The sequence below is a fragment of the Apostichopus japonicus genome, chromosome 8 (genome assembly GCF_037975245.1).
Source record: "Apostichopus japonicus isolate 1M-3 chromosome 8, ASM3797524v1, whole genome shotgun sequence".
Lineage (NCBI taxonomy): Eukaryota > Metazoa > Echinodermata > Holothuroidea > Aspidochirotida > Stichopodidae > Apostichopus > Apostichopus japonicus.
This window is the reverse complement of record NC_092568.1, coordinates 1,114,099-1,130,656: the sequence shown is the minus strand read 5'-3', so window position 1 is coordinate 1,130,656 and position 16,558 is coordinate 1,114,099. Positions and strand designations below refer to the sequence as shown.

At 37.1% G+C, this 16,558-nt stretch overlaps 2 protein-coding genes across 6 annotated transcripts in view; both read left to right on the top strand.

Moving 5' to 3' along the window:
* Nucleotides 1-11,042, top strand: part of LOC139971200 (serine/threonine-protein kinase MRCK alpha-like) — a 124,285-nt gene extending 113,243 nt beyond the window's left edge. For 2 of the 4 annotated variants that reach the window (XM_071977460.1, XM_071977457.1), the window contains one exon: nucleotides 3,177-11,042. In XM_071977460.1, coding sequence (XP_071833561.1) covers nucleotides 3,177-3,216 — 40 coding nt within the window. In that variant the 3' untranslated portion in view covers nucleotides 3,217-11,042. Of the gene's footprint in view, nucleotides 1-299; nucleotides 352-3,176 lie in introns of all 4 variants that reach the window. The other 2 variants (XM_071977459.1, XM_071977458.1) reach the window with 2 other exon arrangements.
* Nucleotides 11,043-16,285: 5,243 nt separating this feature from the next.
* Nucleotides 16,286-16,558, top strand: part of LOC139971201 (sodium/calcium exchanger 3-like) — a 148,146-nt gene continuing 147,873 nt past the window's right edge. For both annotated transcript variants that reach the window (XM_071977463.1, XM_071977461.1), the window contains exon 1: nucleotides 16,286-16,548. The gene's annotated coding sequence lies outside the window, so the exon portion shown is untranslated. The remainder of the gene's footprint in view (nucleotides 16,549-16,558) is intronic.

Here is a 16,558-nt window from a genome sequence, read left to right as displayed (position 1 = left end):
GGAAGTTATATCTATGGCATCCTAGACCTCTGTTTTTCTAATAAGGTTTTTCTTTTCATTCTTTTTTCCCTGATATGATTGTTTTGACCTGCAAAACTACAGTGGATGCTTTTTTGTTGTTCTTGTTATTTTCTTCTTGTTTCCAAACCCATAACATTTTGAGAAGTTGATTTTGATGTCCTCTCTCTTTCATTTGAGTATCTAACCCCCCCCTTGCCCCAGCCCTCCCCCAATTGTTTTTTTGTTTTTTGTTCTTTTGTTTGTCTTTGATATATTTTGTTTTACTTTGTGTTTTAAAGTTCAAAGGAAACCAAGAATGTGGAGAGACTAAGATGAAATGGCTCACTACAAGTAAAAACAAATTATTTTTTATTTTTTTAATGTTTCTTCCTTCGTAGGTAGATTAACTTTAGTCACCTGCTTCCCCTGCTGTTGGTAATATTTCATGCACTATTTCCCTTTCTAGGTTTTATCACAGCTCTGCTAGGAAAAAAGGCACAGTCATACCTCTATGTATGCCCCTCAGAGCTGTCTCCCCAAAACGTGTGCAATTATTGCTCTCGTAGTAGTGTTCAGTTAAACATATTTTACCAGTCTCAGTAGTAAAATGTTGCCTGTCGGAAGTGCACACTTTAAATCATCATGTTTATAGAAAAATCCATTTTTGTTGAATTAAACTTTTGGTTGGAGGGATTGATTCTGTTTTCCTCAGTGTAAACTTTAGATATTACTTTTTTTTTATCAAGGCATATTTGATCAATTTTTAAAGGAATATCACAATTTTGTTGAGAAGTACCTCATTTATCTTATTTCTTCACATTTATAGGATATATTATCTTTTGAAAGATTGATTGATTATTGTGAGTGGGATATAAGATATTAATTATAGATGATAAAATACTAGTTTGAAGAAGTAGTACATAGTTGGACACCAACTGCTTAACCTGTGTAGTTCTGTCAAATTGTGTCAATGCAACCACCCACCCCCTCCCATCCCCTCTCCCTCTCCAATTTGCCTTGTCAAACACACATAACACCTTAGAAATGTGTCGCAGAAAGCTGTAGTCACAAAGCAGTAGCAAGTAAAGACACGAGCCACTTTTAGCTGTTATATTTCATCTTCCTTATTATTGATCATCGTTAAACTACGTCTGTCTAAGAAAACTTGTTACCAGATGTTACTTAGGTTCCTTGAAAGGGGCAGATGAATAGATATTAAATATTATCCGAGAGGAGCTCCCATAGTCCTGCAAAATAAGAAGTACTGCTCTAGATGGTATCGGTCACTCCTCTTATCCTCCCCCCCCTCCTTCCCTCCCTCATTGTTTAAGCATTGGTTGGTACATAATAGATCAGCAGGTTCTCAGGTTAAATCTAAGTTCTGCATATTAATGAAGTAGATCTGTCATCTTGGACGAAAAACTACCAAAGAAATCTTATTATTTCCTCTCCCTGTGGAAAATTATTTGCACATGTGACCATAACATAAGGACAAATGACGATTGTGACTTTATGAACTCTAATTCACCTTTTGGGAGAAATACATTTTAGAATGGCTACAAAGATTTAATTACTAAAAAACCAAGATTTGGTCAAAAGAGCTTATTTCTTTCTTTCTTTCTATCTATCTATCTATCTTGCTTTTCCTCACAAAAGATGCTCCTACTTCTCAAAGAAGAAAAGATATCCCCCCAACCCCTTCACTTTTGGAGAGGCATGAATTTACCATTCGAATGGAGATAGAGTGCAGAACCATATAAGTTGGACATCTATAGAAAAAATTCTCTTTTTGCAATACAATTCGTTTTAATTGGCCTTTGTGTGCTTCCTAGAATGTATCCTGGTTATGATATTTTGATGTTGTTTAATATAATCACTTTAATAGATTTTCTCTCCTTTCCCTTCCTTTGTAAACGTATTCCTCTGAAAGGCTTTTCTACTTAGTCGATGGACATGTCTGTCAGATAATTGAGGATGTTAGTTTGTTTTTATTCATTATCAAGTGTTTGTTTTACAAGGAAGGCAGGATTCACAAAGTTAATGGATATAACAATAATTGCATCACAAAGATCAACTGTAGTAATAATGTAAATATGAAGGTGGTTTTTTGGGGGGGTCTCAGAAATATTTATTTTGTACAAAGCCTTGTATATGAAAAGAAAGAAACCTGATTAGGAAATTAGAAACAGATTTTGGGAAATAACTTCTTGGAGTTTGATTAGAATTGGGTCAACACTATTGGCCTCCTCACCACAGGACCTCCGTTTCTGAGGATTCAGGTTTGATTCTATTTTCTAGTCAAATAAAATTCTCAGGTCTTTCTTTTATTATATCCTTTTATAATATTGATAAAATCGGTTTTGACGTCATCTCCTCTTGTCTACACACTTCTTCTTCTTCCTTTTTTCATTGCTCATTTGCATGGTTTGATCATTTTCTCACATCCTACGAGTTTTCTTCTCAATATGCATGAATTAACCACCTCATAAGCTGCTCACATTATTTAGCTGCCTTTAACACACATCATACTTGGTTTTGGTTTTGCTGGATTTCAAACTATTTCCATTAACCACTCACTAGCCAGTGTTTAGTCAGACGCACCAATGACTACGAAGTCACAAGTGGATTGCACCTTGTCTGTATTTCATCTTGCTCATCGAATTGAAATAGCTTTTGAGAGACTTTCCTCTCCACCTATAAACAACACCAAAGATTTGACTAAAGTTGCGGAATATTGCTCGTCAACTTGTCGGTTAGGGTTTTCAGTTACAGTTGTTGTGAAATTACAGAAATACCTAGTAGGAGGAAGTGATTTGTCTGATAGTCTATGTATGTGAATGATGACCAATAGTGGATCCTTGTGATACTGGCAGGCAAAACAAACAAAAAATACCAAGTGATCCCTGGCAAAATTATGGAATTCATGTAGAAAGTAACTTTAGAATGAAATGGTCAAAATATGGACTCTCAGAAACAAAAAGGAAGCCAAGATATGAAAAGAGGTTTCTTTAGATAGATAGAATGATAGATAGATAGATAGAATGATAGATAGATATATCATGGCACTCCCTGGGTGTGGGGGGGGCAGGGGGTGGTTACAAGCTTGTAAAACCTTCCTTCCCTTCGACCTTTGACCGGCCACCATCTTATCGCCTTCACTCACCTTATTTTTTCAGCTTCTGGCTCAGGAACTCCACCGACTTCTCCTCGAGGTAGTTACGGCGAGAGTGATGGTTTAGGGATTGATTGGAATTTTTAACCTTTTATGTTCTGGTCACGTCATGTCATGTGTGTTATCTAGCCATTTCATTTGGATCACGGCCACGGGACACTAAAAGAGGAAGAAGGCTTTAGTACTCCATAGATGTCATTTTTCGGCTTAGCTCACAGAGGTCGAAGGTCATATCCTCTGTCTGTAATAGATTCATGACCTGCTTCTGGAGGTCGTCCTCTCCGTCCACTTCTCTCCATCTCATCCCAGTCATCGTCAAGTTTTTCCTCACATTCATCTCGGAAACAGTCCCGCTCTCAGCCGATCCTCCCGAGATGAATATGTTTCCTCTGCCAGTCTCTGAACATGTTAACCCTGTCTGTGCAGTGATGTCCTCCTCTCTTGTAGAAAACTGTTCCTGAATTTATTTCGATTATTCCAGTTTTTATTTAACAGTGGAATGTGTGCACTTTTTTCAATGTATTATGTTTTGGAATTAATTTTAAATGCAATCCTTTGTACTGCATGAAAATACCCTTTTATATACTACTTTAATATTAAAAAGTGTTCCATCCTTTATTTATTTTTGACTCCTTTCAGCTCCTATAACCCCTGTAATCAGGTTCTGTTCTGTATTTATTGCTTTTAATATTTCAAGCAAAAACCTGTAAGGACGGAAAACAAGAAGAGAGAAAAATGACTAATGCAGCAGAAAGCAAATTATTATTAAAAAAACAACCCTTTCACCCTGATTTACATAAGGTTTCGGTAATGAATGCTAACATTGGCTAATCTTACCTCTGAATATTAACATGGACTTGATTTGTCAAAACCACCAATACTATAGTATCTTTTCTGAATAACATTGGACTTGTTCCGTCAAGAAAGAAAAAGGGAAGGATTACAAAAAGGTTTTATGCTTAGCAAAGGCTCAGTGAGCGTGAATTCGATCCTAACATTTGACAAATGCGAATGTACAGAGCTTATTACACAGAATACAAAGTGCTATAACAATGTCAGAAGCCGAAATTAAATGTGAAATTCAGAGACAGGACATAAATGTGAAATTCAGAGACAGTAAGTAAATGTGAAATTCATATTTAATAATAGAGGAAAGAGGAAACTTGAGATTGGATTGTGAATACTTTTTTCTTCTTTAAACAACAACAAAGTGAGACATTAAGAAAAACATCACAGACATACAATAATGCCCATTAGAAGTTTTCATTAGAAAACTTCATGTATTTGTTGCATTCTTCTGGAGCTGCCCGTAATGAGTTCATAAATATGCTAGAGACTTTGTGACTTCAGTCAAGTATCAAAATGTGTGTTTGGCTATTTGCGATTGTGTCGAAATAGTTTAACTTTTGCTTACAGAAACACTTTTCCCTGTGATTGTTTTAACATAAAAGAGTAATTTCATTGATTTATTAAGAACTTTGAAAAGTGTCTTTTGGTAGAAGAATTTGTTTGGAAACAATGAAATATGACCTTTGATAGGCTTATTAATGTGTTGTTATTTTTTTTCTTTTCTGGCTTTATACATTTAATGCCTTGCCATGAAAATTTTGATTTGGTTTATATGTTATTATTAGAAGGGACAATATTTACTCATTTTTAAATATATTATGTTTGACACTTGAGGGTATTTCTTTCTTTTTTGGTTTCATAAGTTAATTAATGTTAATTAATTATTTCAATTTCATGAGTGGAAGTGTTGTTTTTGACTAGTAAACTTTAAAATATTGTCCTTCATATTGCTTTGTCCTGACTACAATCATGGAGAGTCTTTTTCTGTTGAAGTACTAGTTTGCAATTTTGGTAATTTCTTGATGTTTCCAAGAATTTTAATTTTGTGTTTCTCTCTCTTTTGCCTAATTTGCAACAGGTATTTAAACATGTAGTCCAATACACATTGACTATACTTAATACAATCAAGCATGCAAGCCAAGCGTTACATTTGTAACACAATGAAGTGTCTGTCACAGTCTTATGAATATGAATTACTCAGTTTAATGAATATGCATTACTCAATGAATTTGCATTCTTGATAAACAAAAAAACTTCACCTTTTTGTGTTTCTTGCTTGAAGTGAAGACCGAATGTGATCTGAATATATTCAAAGGATTAAGAACTTCCCAGCTTCAAATTGGGCGAAAGATCGATAGAATTGTTGAGATAGAGTGTAGAGGTAACCTTCCATTAATGCAGACTTTCCCGAAACCTAAAATTGTTGAAAGTACATTTGTTTTTGACCCTTTAAGTTTAGCTTAAAACAATTTTGTCAAAGAAATATTAGATATCACAGTCTTTAAAGAATTGGTAGAATTTAGGAGATGGCTGGGAGATTTGAGAAAGGTAGGAGGCAAATTTTTGGTAAGCTGGTTTGTTCTGAGACTAACACCATTAACTTCATCTATTCATCTTTCTCTCTTCATCTCCATAGGGAGCAGGATAAAGGATATGTTAAACAGAGTCAGTAATATGTTGTGAGTATGGGTAAACTCTGTGCTGTGTACTACTATCACTGTCAATCTTGCGTTGCAATAAGTGTTTATATTTTAATGTCGAATCAAGCAGCTGCAGTATCATAATACATCACCCACTGAGAGCATCATGAGTCATGACAATCAACAGAAAATATAGAATTTAAAAAAAAAACAAGTTTTTCATCTTCAGTAAGTGTCTCTCAGAGTTTTTGATATTCATTGGCTGGAGTCTATGTATGCTTCTGAAACTTTTCAAAGTATTAGAACGTTGCTAATTTAGGACAGGTTATTAGTTTTAAAACAGACTCTGGACAATTTTTCAGAGATGGGGGATTTTGTGAAGACATGTCAGGATACATCATAAAAGTATCTTGTCTGTTCAGAAAAGAATGATAATGTTGTAGCATCAATACCCTTTAGTGATTTGGTTATGAACAGTGATAATACTCTTACAGTGTGAAAGAATTTGCCCTTTGAAGGTATATCACAATGTCATATAATTGCTAGCCTACTGCACAAACATACCAGAGGAATTGAGCCTAACTGTAATTAGAAAGATTAAGAGAAATATGTTGTTACCATGTTTTATATATGTAGTAGCATTTGTGCACATTGAAACACACTCATGCCAGTTGTTCCCACATATGGGCAAATCTGGGGGGGGGGGGAGGGTGGGGGGTTGTTATACTTCCCATCTCAAAAGATAAGTATTGTTGGAATAGGCAACCTATTGGATAAATTAATGCAACCTGAATGAAAATAATCCTTCACTGTGAGTTTTTCATGTCCAAATTTCATCCTGTTTAATATCACCCTCCATTTGTTTTTATCGATATGCATGTTTAGCCATTCATTACTCTGTACAGTACTTGGTAATTGTGTTTGTGTAGTTTTGTCAAAATGCATGATCAGTCAAAAGGAAATAGCAGGCTTTTTTGGTGAAAAGAAACATTTTAATCCCTCCTTGAAATAACAAAGAAATGAGTGGTAGTGCCAATAAGAAAGCTATGTTTTAAAGATTAAAAAAAAAATGGAAGAGAAAAACAAATTAATTAAGTATAGGGTAGAAGGAAATCTTTTGTTCCTGTGAAAAAAGAAACTTGAAGTTGAAGTTAAAGAATAGAATATATAAGGAATCCTAGGGATGCCAAATGTTTTCAAGGAAAGAATACTTTGCAAGAAGTTTTTTTTTGAACATTTTAGCATCGATGCCCAACTTGTATCTTGATGCTTTGGTTTGAAAGCAAGTTTTAGAAAGAATTGTCGAGTTGTTTTAATACTAGATGCCAAGTGATAGTCAATTATTTTGCGTTGCCTTGTGTGTGCTATCATATCCTATATATACTGTCTGCATTTTAAGCTTTCGCTTCTGTCGACAGCAAAAAATGCAGGAGTATTTTTTTGTGTTTAGTCCGAGTCCTTTCACAGTTTTTTTCAGTTTTACTCAACTGTTTGAGTTTTCAGAATCTTAGGTGTTTAGCGTCCTGGCTGACATTAGTGTTTTAAATGTTCAGTAAAATATCATTGTTGTGTAGTCTCTGTGTGACCCCATGGCACGAATGTTGTTATCACTTGATATCACCAGTCAATTGTTTGTCAATGGCCTGATCAGAATCTTCCTGAAAGAAGGTGGGAGGGGTGAGGTGTGGGTAATAGGGACCAGCAGGGAGAGGGGGGAATGGTAAGGGACAATCACCTTGTCATAGTTTCAGTAGGAGAAGGGAGACCGGTCAGCTGGTTAAGTCACAGTCAAAGTACACCTATCCAGTCCTCACTCTCTCAATGCTAACAAGGAAAGTGCTCAAAAGAAGAAGATAGAAAGAAAAATAGCATGGCATACCTCAGCTACCATTAAGCAAGCTTCAAAGTTTCACAAGGGCAGGAAACCTGTTTCCCCTATCCTCCAATTGGTTTCGTTAGCATTTAGCTCACATGCCGTTTGACCTATTGACCTTCTAATAGCCTATTTCACATGCATTGTGTAAGATTATACGTAGCATCAGGTTCGAGGAGACATGTCATGTTTCCCATAGGAGAAAAGAAATTGAAACCTTAGCAGGTGTTGTGTTATGCATATTCATATAACTGAATCTGTCCATTGAACACTGAAACTGGCAATTTCCATTGGGAAGTTTAACATACTATTTGTTCTGAACAGCTTTGTGCAAATTTTATGCTGTTCCTACTTGAAGATAACCATGAAAGAAAGTGTGATAAGCATGAGAGAGTAGCAAATACTATAGAAATGTTAGCATCGCAACCTTCAGTTGAGCTTTCATTCATGCCATAAATATTCATGTAGGACTTTAAGCCAATAGCAAAGAATCGCTACATTTTTGTGACAGCAGAAATCACTATTTGAGGCTTTTATGTCTTCACATGCTCCATCACTGCTTGAGGTTGCTGTTGTTGTTGGGGTCTTTTTACGCCATCTCGGTAAATAACCACGTTTAGTCTGTAGCAACTTCCACCAGGAAGTTTAAGATTGTATTAGTGGCACACTCACCAATCATAATCAGCTTTGGACTAGCCGACTTTGTTGCAAAAAGTCAACACACATGAATATTTATTAATGTCTATTCATCGCATAGAAACAGTTTTCTTTGTTGTCTGAGTAGATATGTGGTTCATCCTTTTCATCCCTATTCTCCACAAGGATTTCTTTCTTAATATTTGTAACAAAACGTTTGTTGATCTATGACTGCCCTTTTGGTGTTGTTGTATCTATGCTCATCTTCTCCATGCTTTATCGCTCTGCTGACTTTTGATGCTAGATAAAGGGAAAAATTGTCCATGAAATCTGGAGGGAAAAAAAGAAGGAAAAATTTGGGATCAGCAAATTATTTCTCTTTCATATACATTGCAAGGAGTCGACTCTTCATCTGCAGTATTATCTTTGAATGAAGAGTATCATTTCATCCGCTTGAAATTCTACATTTTTTCTTTGCATGTACAGAAAATAAGTTTGGTATTAAAAATACTGCTATTTTTAGCTGTTTTTTGTGATCAGTGATTTTTCACTCCGTCCAGTGGAGAAACGATGGTACAAGGCTGCATTTTATTTCGATTCGCTGACAAATGGCAACAGAATTTGAGATTTGTAGAAATCTTTCAGAAAAGGCCTTTTTAATAAATTGATTAGGATAATGATACTGCATTGGTCATCGATGCTAAACTCAACAATGTCCCATATGCTTTGTGGCCTGTACTCAGTCGGTGTTTCTTTGAAAAACCTGATGTCAAAGGTTGACTGCTTTCTCTGGGTGGATCAGGGTAAGGAGTGGAACATAAAATTGTTTTTAGTCTGAGAGAGATAAATATGATACCATGACATGGCTACCTCATTTATGGTGCTTAAGCAAAGACTTCATGGGCAGGCCTGCTACAAAGTCTTGAAAAGTTTAAGATGAGAGATGGGTGCAGCAGTTTTTGAGAATTTTTTTTTGAAGAAGCCTTTACATATGTTAAATAGTCTATCAGTTGCAGTGAAACATTGTTTTAAGTCAGAAGCCAATAGTGGAAGACCATCTCTCCCTACCACCAAGTTGAATTTTTTTGCAGATTTGAGAACTTAAAATGGTGTCTATCACATGGACAGATTATGGAAAGTTTTAATATCAAAAAGCTGAGACTTTATACCAATGAGAAATGCATTGACAAGTACATATTATGACTTGTCAGATAACATTGAAGGTCCAAAATTTCTTTGTTACAGCGAGACAACTTGGTTGTTTTTTGCTTGCAATAATTAATAAAAACTGAATTTGTTTGAAGACAGTTTTTTTTTTCTTTTTTTTAAAGTTCGAAGTATACGAGTAGGTGAAGTTGTACGTAAATTTGTAATATTGTCCATATATATTTTCTGTCTTTTTTTTTCTTCTCCTTCCCTCTTAGTTATGTTTCTTTGTATTAATGTATTTAAAAAATGTAAATTTATTACTCATGTAAAAATGACTTGTACAACCTGTGTATCTATCGAAGATGATAGTGTTGCTCAAAGGAGCAACTCGGAGCAGCCAGTCAGTGTTTTGATATCGCTTGTTTCGTTTCAATAGTTGAGAGAAGCACGTAGTTGGTTTTTTATATCTTCCTGCTGTACATATGTGCTATGACACCAATAGCATATGGGTCCAAGCCCTGTCTATCCCATTTCTGTGGGAAGCTGGGATGGGAGACTATATATTATTTTTGTTTAAAATCAGTTCAACAAGTATTTGATCTTTATATGTTAGTATTAATACCAGTGTTTGTTTTTTATTATTATCAATTATCATTATTGAAAACATTGTGGATAAACTTCAAAACATTTAAAACTTTATGGACTTTGTATTTTCCAAAGTAAACGCCTTTAATAGTATTATTTTCCCCACTTTTGAGATGCCTGAGCAGGGTACGAAGAGTCTACAAAACTTGGCAGGATTCTACAGTGTGTCAGCATTTTAACATATTCAACCAAGTTCGTCAACATAAAACAACACAAATTCACATTTCCTGCTCTCGAACTGGAGAGCCCCTCCTGAAGCAGTCACATTAAATGTGATTCCATTAGTGACTTTGGGTGTGGACTGATTTGCCCACCTTATAAAGCAAAAATATGAATAAAATATTACATCAAAATGGTGTTTGAATGTGAATTTATGATTTTAATTTGTTGTATTGATCTTAAATAAAGAGTTGTTTTCTGGAGAACCCTTCAGAGCGATGGTTCAAAAACGCTTTTTGCCTCATTAGCAAAAATTTCTGTTCTATGGAGAAATTCAACACAGTTGCGGATCTTAACGTGACATATAGCACTTCCTAGTGTTAAGAATCCTGAGTGCATATATTTGAGGCTTTTTTATTTATTTATATTTTGGGGGGAGGGAGGGGGGAGACGATGGGGGAGACTATCCAGATTTGATTTAGAATTGATACTATAAATCCTTGCTTAAATTATCTCTTTTTTTTTTTCTTCCTTTAATTGTGAATGGTAATTTTGTTTTCGCACCAAAGGTGAGAGGCATTACGTGTTGTCTGGTAATCAATCTTCTGCTTAATGATAAAAGACTCTTGTATTGCTGTGAAAGTATTAAGAAAAACAACAATAATTTATGGAACATTGAAAAAAATTTACAAATATGTGTTGCTGTAAGTAACATTGTTTTTTATGATTAATTATTATAATTATTATTATTAATATTAATATTGCTAGTGATCATTTAATTTTTGAGATGTTTTGGGATTTGTAAGAATAACTATCATGTAGAAATGATTTGTGGCATTTGTTCCCATCTCATTTTGGTTGTACTTTTGATTCTTCCATTTGATGCAAAAACAAAATAAAATTTGTTGGCAACAAGTGACCCTTGCTTTATTTTTGTGTCGTTCATTTTGGGGGTTTTTTTGGCAAGCAAGCAAACTTTTCAAGCTCATTGTGATAAGTGAGCTGCACCTTTATTTAAGTGCTATGGAACAGAGGAGAGGAGTTGGCATGGATTTTGTATTCACAACATGTAGGATCCTAGGGAGTCTTCAAAAAGTGGGGGAGGGAGGAGTGGGAGGGAGGGGTCAAGGGGGGTCAGAGAGCCAGTGGGATGTGAGTCCCATTATCGGAAGAATTTTGTTTTTCTAGCTACCCAGCAGGTGATTTAAGTGGGCAGTTTTAGCAGTCTTCTAATGTTTGTAAGGAAAGTTACTTCATTTCATTTTTGTTTCAATCAAAAATCTAATCTACATGTTAAATTAAGGTCAATTCAAAGCATAGTAGTGGAAGAAGCTTCAGGGCTTAGTACAACACTCATACTGCTGAAAAGAAATCAGAAAACGAGAAATAACAAAATCAGAACACAACAAACAAAAAAATGTTACATGTAGTATCCAATAGTTTTTGTGTCTTCTCAAAGCTACTTGAATGATTATGAATTATACAAAAGAAACTTGTGTGATGATTTGATTAACTGGCTATCATTTTACTAATTCAAAGGATTCCACCTGGATGATTCAGCAATGCTGTGCTGGGGAATCTCTAGTTAGAATAGGCAATGATGCCAGAAACAGAACTCACTTCAAAATGTGGGGACAGCTGCTTTTTATCCTATGCATGTGACATGTATTGATTCCACATTCCTATTAACCCCTCCCCCCTCCCTCCCTCCACCCCTCATCATTCCACCAAGCATAGACTTCCCACCCTAAACAATAAGCATGCAAACTTCTGCATTAGATTTTTTGCTAGACCATAGATATTCATATCAAGAAGCACTAAGTGTATGTAGAATGAGAAAGATGTCTTTGACAATGTTTCTGACATTATGGCTCCCATCTTATCAACTTTTGAACAGACCTTGACGAATGCAATGCCACCTATAATGGTCTGCTTGTGTCCTTTCTAAATCTTTATTAACTCGGTCTTCATCTGTAGGGGGTATGTGTTTGGCCTCTGCACAAAATGGTCCGCTGGGTATCAGAAACTTGCAGAAATAGGTAACGAGGGCGCACTTGATATCGAATGAAATCAAAGTTTACGACTGTAGAGGTAGACGGTAGAGGAAGTCATACTACAATTTTAGACCAAGTGTGGCACGGACGGGTGAGTGAGGGGAGGGCAGTACCATCCTCAATTTGGTGGTAACAATGGTTTAAGTGCCTATACGTGACATGTTTCCAAGGCATGCTGAGTGCTATATGGTCTTGCATTTAAAGATACCCTCGCAGTACTTGGTAAGAACTGCTTCAAATTGTTTTCAAATACCCCACTTAAGTGTAAGACTTATTTGTAAATATCATTTTCTTAAAACAAGTTACTTCAAACTCGCACGATGTAGTGATGAACACTGACCCCTTCCTGCACGTAGCACACAAACACCAACCTCCGTACCGTCTTTAAAAAAAACATCGCCTAGATCTGTTCAAAGATATTCGAGAGGCCATTCTGATGAAAGTGAAGCATTCTAAGAATATTGGTGAAATTTGCACTCAATGCCTTCATAGCGGTTCGAGATTACAGCATATGAATTTGACACGTTTTGTAGCAAAAGTGAACTGGAAGCAAATGAATATGACGTTTAAGTTGAAACCCTATCCCGTCCAAGGTCAAGACAATGAAGTGAAAAATAGAAAGAAAGAATAATAATTTGCTGCCAGTACGTGCAACTATGATATCACACCTGCTTGCCGCGGGTTCACTACTCTTCAATTCCAAACAAATTGTGGGGGGGGGGGGGGGGGGAAACAAATGAAGAAGGATAGGAAGAAATAATAGCTTTTGATCCTGAAGGCAAGGTGGGCATAAACATTTCTACACGGCGTAAAATTCATCTCCATCTTATATGAACGACCATCAAAAGACGCTTTTGGGGATCCTCCCTGAAAATAGGTCCATGGATAGTTCACACTTTGTAGTATATGAAGCCCTTTCCATGTAGGTTTGGCCTCGAACATTCACCACTACCCATCCAATACAATTCCTTCTTAATAAACCCTTCGATGTTATGTTATCTTATTATTCATATACCTATATGCTGATCAAAATCGTTTTTGCTTTACACATCGATTTAAATTCGACCCACTTTGTGCCCGACCTATACCGACGTGAACAGTATATTTACATTACGAACAAGCGAGGAGGAGCATACACATATGATGTGCTCAGTTCTGTCCATATATATAGTCTAGTAAAATAGACCGTACCGTACCGTAACTATAACTGAGGTTGAGGGCAAGGGCCCGAGAAGAGGACTATTATCATTATTTATTGTGACAGAATTAATCAGAATCAGTAACGGATTGGACAGTCGCGTAGCCAGAGGAGGGGAGTCAGGGACTGGCAAAGTCCCCCCCCCCCTTAAAGTCGAATTCGTAACTGAGCGTAGAGTCTATATGTATGGTATCTGCATGAAAAGTAATATAAATTCCAGCTGTAATTATGCTTTAAGTACGTATCTTAAAATGGGGCAAAAATTTGTCATTTGCCCCCTCATACCACGAAGGCTGGGTTCGTGCCTGGTGTAGGGATGTCCTTAATTACTGGTCTGTTCTTCAAGATAAGAGCATCCTATGAGCTGAGTATACCGGAGCTACGCTGGAGATCATATACGTGGCCGCAAATGGTACTGGCTATCATTTCACTCGAGCGCCAACACTTTTTGAAAAGTTTGTCAGAAAAAAAACGTATTTTACCTGAAAAAGGTTTTTATTTCTTCCCAGTGTTATAAAGTTACTTTTACATCGTTTGTAAACAGAACTAGCCTTATTTGCATACGATTAATCCAAATATGAATTTACTACATATATATATAATATTACATCTATCAGGGTGAGGAGAAGAACTAGCGAAGTCCGTATGTATATATGTTATAGGAACCGGTCAACGGGATAGTAGGCTACTCTGTGATATGAGGGTAGGACACTGTGGTTGAATAATGTTACTAATAAAGATATGAAAATGATTTCATGTTGAACTTAGTTTACAAAAGAACGTTACACACCACTTGCTGCAAGATCCTCAAAATCCTCAACTCTTTCTTACCGAACTGAAGAGGGATCGATGACATGTAATCATTAGGCCTATACCGTTTCGTATTCAAAGCCACAACACACCTTCACATATGCAAGGGCGTAGGAACCGGGGGGGGGGGGCTGGGGGAGGGCGCCAGCCCCCAGTGAAAAATATTGGGGGCGGAAGTATCATTCCGCCCACCCCCCCCCCCCCGCTCAGCAAGTCAGAAAACCCCTTTTTCATTTCCAAATCAGAAAAAAATCTCATTTGGAGCACCAAATTGCATCTAATGCCAGGTGAAAATGCAAAATTATTTACAAAATGGAGTGGGTGTTGAAGTGTGCTATATTGCACCAAATTGCATCTGAGGCCACCTGGAAATGCAAAAAAAATCCAAAGGGGAGTGGGACACCCCCTCCCCTTAGACCCCTCCCCCAGGCCGGCCATCAGTCTTCAGCCCCCCCCCCCCCCACTCAAAAGTATCTTCCTACGCCACTGCACATATGTATTGCGGAAATAATTCGGCCATTAATATTCAGAGATGGAGCAAAACTAAAGGGGTATAACTTTCTCCTGTGCACTTCCCCTAGACTATTATACTTAGACACTTGGCCTGGCCGGTCACCTCAGTTTATAGAAAACCTTCACACTGATTGGATTGGAGATCTTACAGAAGATATACGGTAGATCACGGACACGTCATCGTGCAACTCCGGAAACTTACCTTAGCCCCAGGGGTGGGGTCTGTAGGACTCCGATTGATCTTCTACTGGCCGCCGTGAAATCATTTAGCAACTCTGCCGAGCGCTACATTAATTTGACACTACATGATCGATACTTATATCGTATGTGGGGAAAATCTCAGAAGGCCCTGTGAGTACGTACCCCACCCCTCAATAAGTATAAAATATTTAAAGTTTTGCTTTTCTCTCAATGAAATTCCGATGTTTCCCCATACAGTGATTTCTAGTTGTATAAAAACATTGTACGGCCCAACATACGTTGAACATACATTTCTGCGGGCCGCTTTTTGAAAACCACACTGGCAGTATAGAAAATGTTTCCGCCGTCCCTGAATATGCCTTAGATCTGCTCCGTTTCCTAGCAGCTAAGTGTACTGCAGTGGTTCAATCGCTCGAACTGTGCCAGATATGAATTGTGGGGCACTGCTCTAGCCGTGGGTAGACTTGCGGCAACCGATGCAAGATTCCATTTGATTATAGGTCATCGGTATCATTTGTCCCAAATATGCTAAAAAAATCAGAATAATCGTCGCTCATGCAAGAATTTTACTGGGCCACTAGTAAAAGTAGCCTACCTACGCTGACACAAGTATAACTGTCTATTTTACAAAAATCCTCGGCGTCTGTGAATAAATTGAACCTTTACAAGAACCACCAGAAAATACGGTACTTTGAAACATCGAGCCATTTTAAGTGTGCTGCATATGGGAGCCACTATACTGATGATTTTTTTCTCCCTCCTTAATTTCGGGACGGCCCTCTAGATTGGAGTACTGGCCCTGGGATCATCGTACCCTTTTGTTAATTCAGTCCCGGAAGTATGGAATGGTCAGTCTTGTAGGCTATTATAGTCGTTTGATGAATTGACGATGGCACGAGATGCTACATATCACCTGAACACGTCATAAAAATTTTAAAAAAAAATCATATAGGCCTAACACTACAACAAACACCGCGTAAAATAGGTTACAGACTTACGGGCGACATTGAGCATGTATAGTGTATATCGGAAATTATTTAAGTGCTATGAACGCCGTGATATCGGCTGTCAAGTTACACTTCCTCTCTATACGTAAGCTCCTCTCTAAATATTTGACATTTTCGCGGCATGAAATCTTTTGCTATTAGAATTCTCCTCGAATCTCCTTTTATCATGTGCTGAAGAGTAAACTCATCGACACAAAAGCAAATAACGGAATTAGGTGGATGACGTCAATGTAAGTCTTTTGTTAGGGAGCGTTTATAATCGATGGGGCCAGAGACAGGTCCCTGGATAGTGTTTACTAACACACATGTAACCGAACGAATATCCGGGATAGGCAGATCATTAATATAGTACTAAATGTGCTCCTCGTGAGTACAGTGTTACAACCTTTAGTTGCAACGAGATCGTACAATATATTAAAACAATCACACTATTACAGTTTTTCAGCCACATGCACGTAGGCAATTACGCGTGGCTTTCCGTATAGTGTACGGGTATAGGTACGCGCATGCTGCGAGACACATTTGGCAATTAATGTCTGAAGTGGGAACAGTGTGAGGTAGGATTTTTGAGCAGAGCAAATTTTTTTCGAGCGGTTTCTGGATATTTCTGCTGGATGTACTTCGTGGAGTAACTCTCATAGTGTAAGTAGTT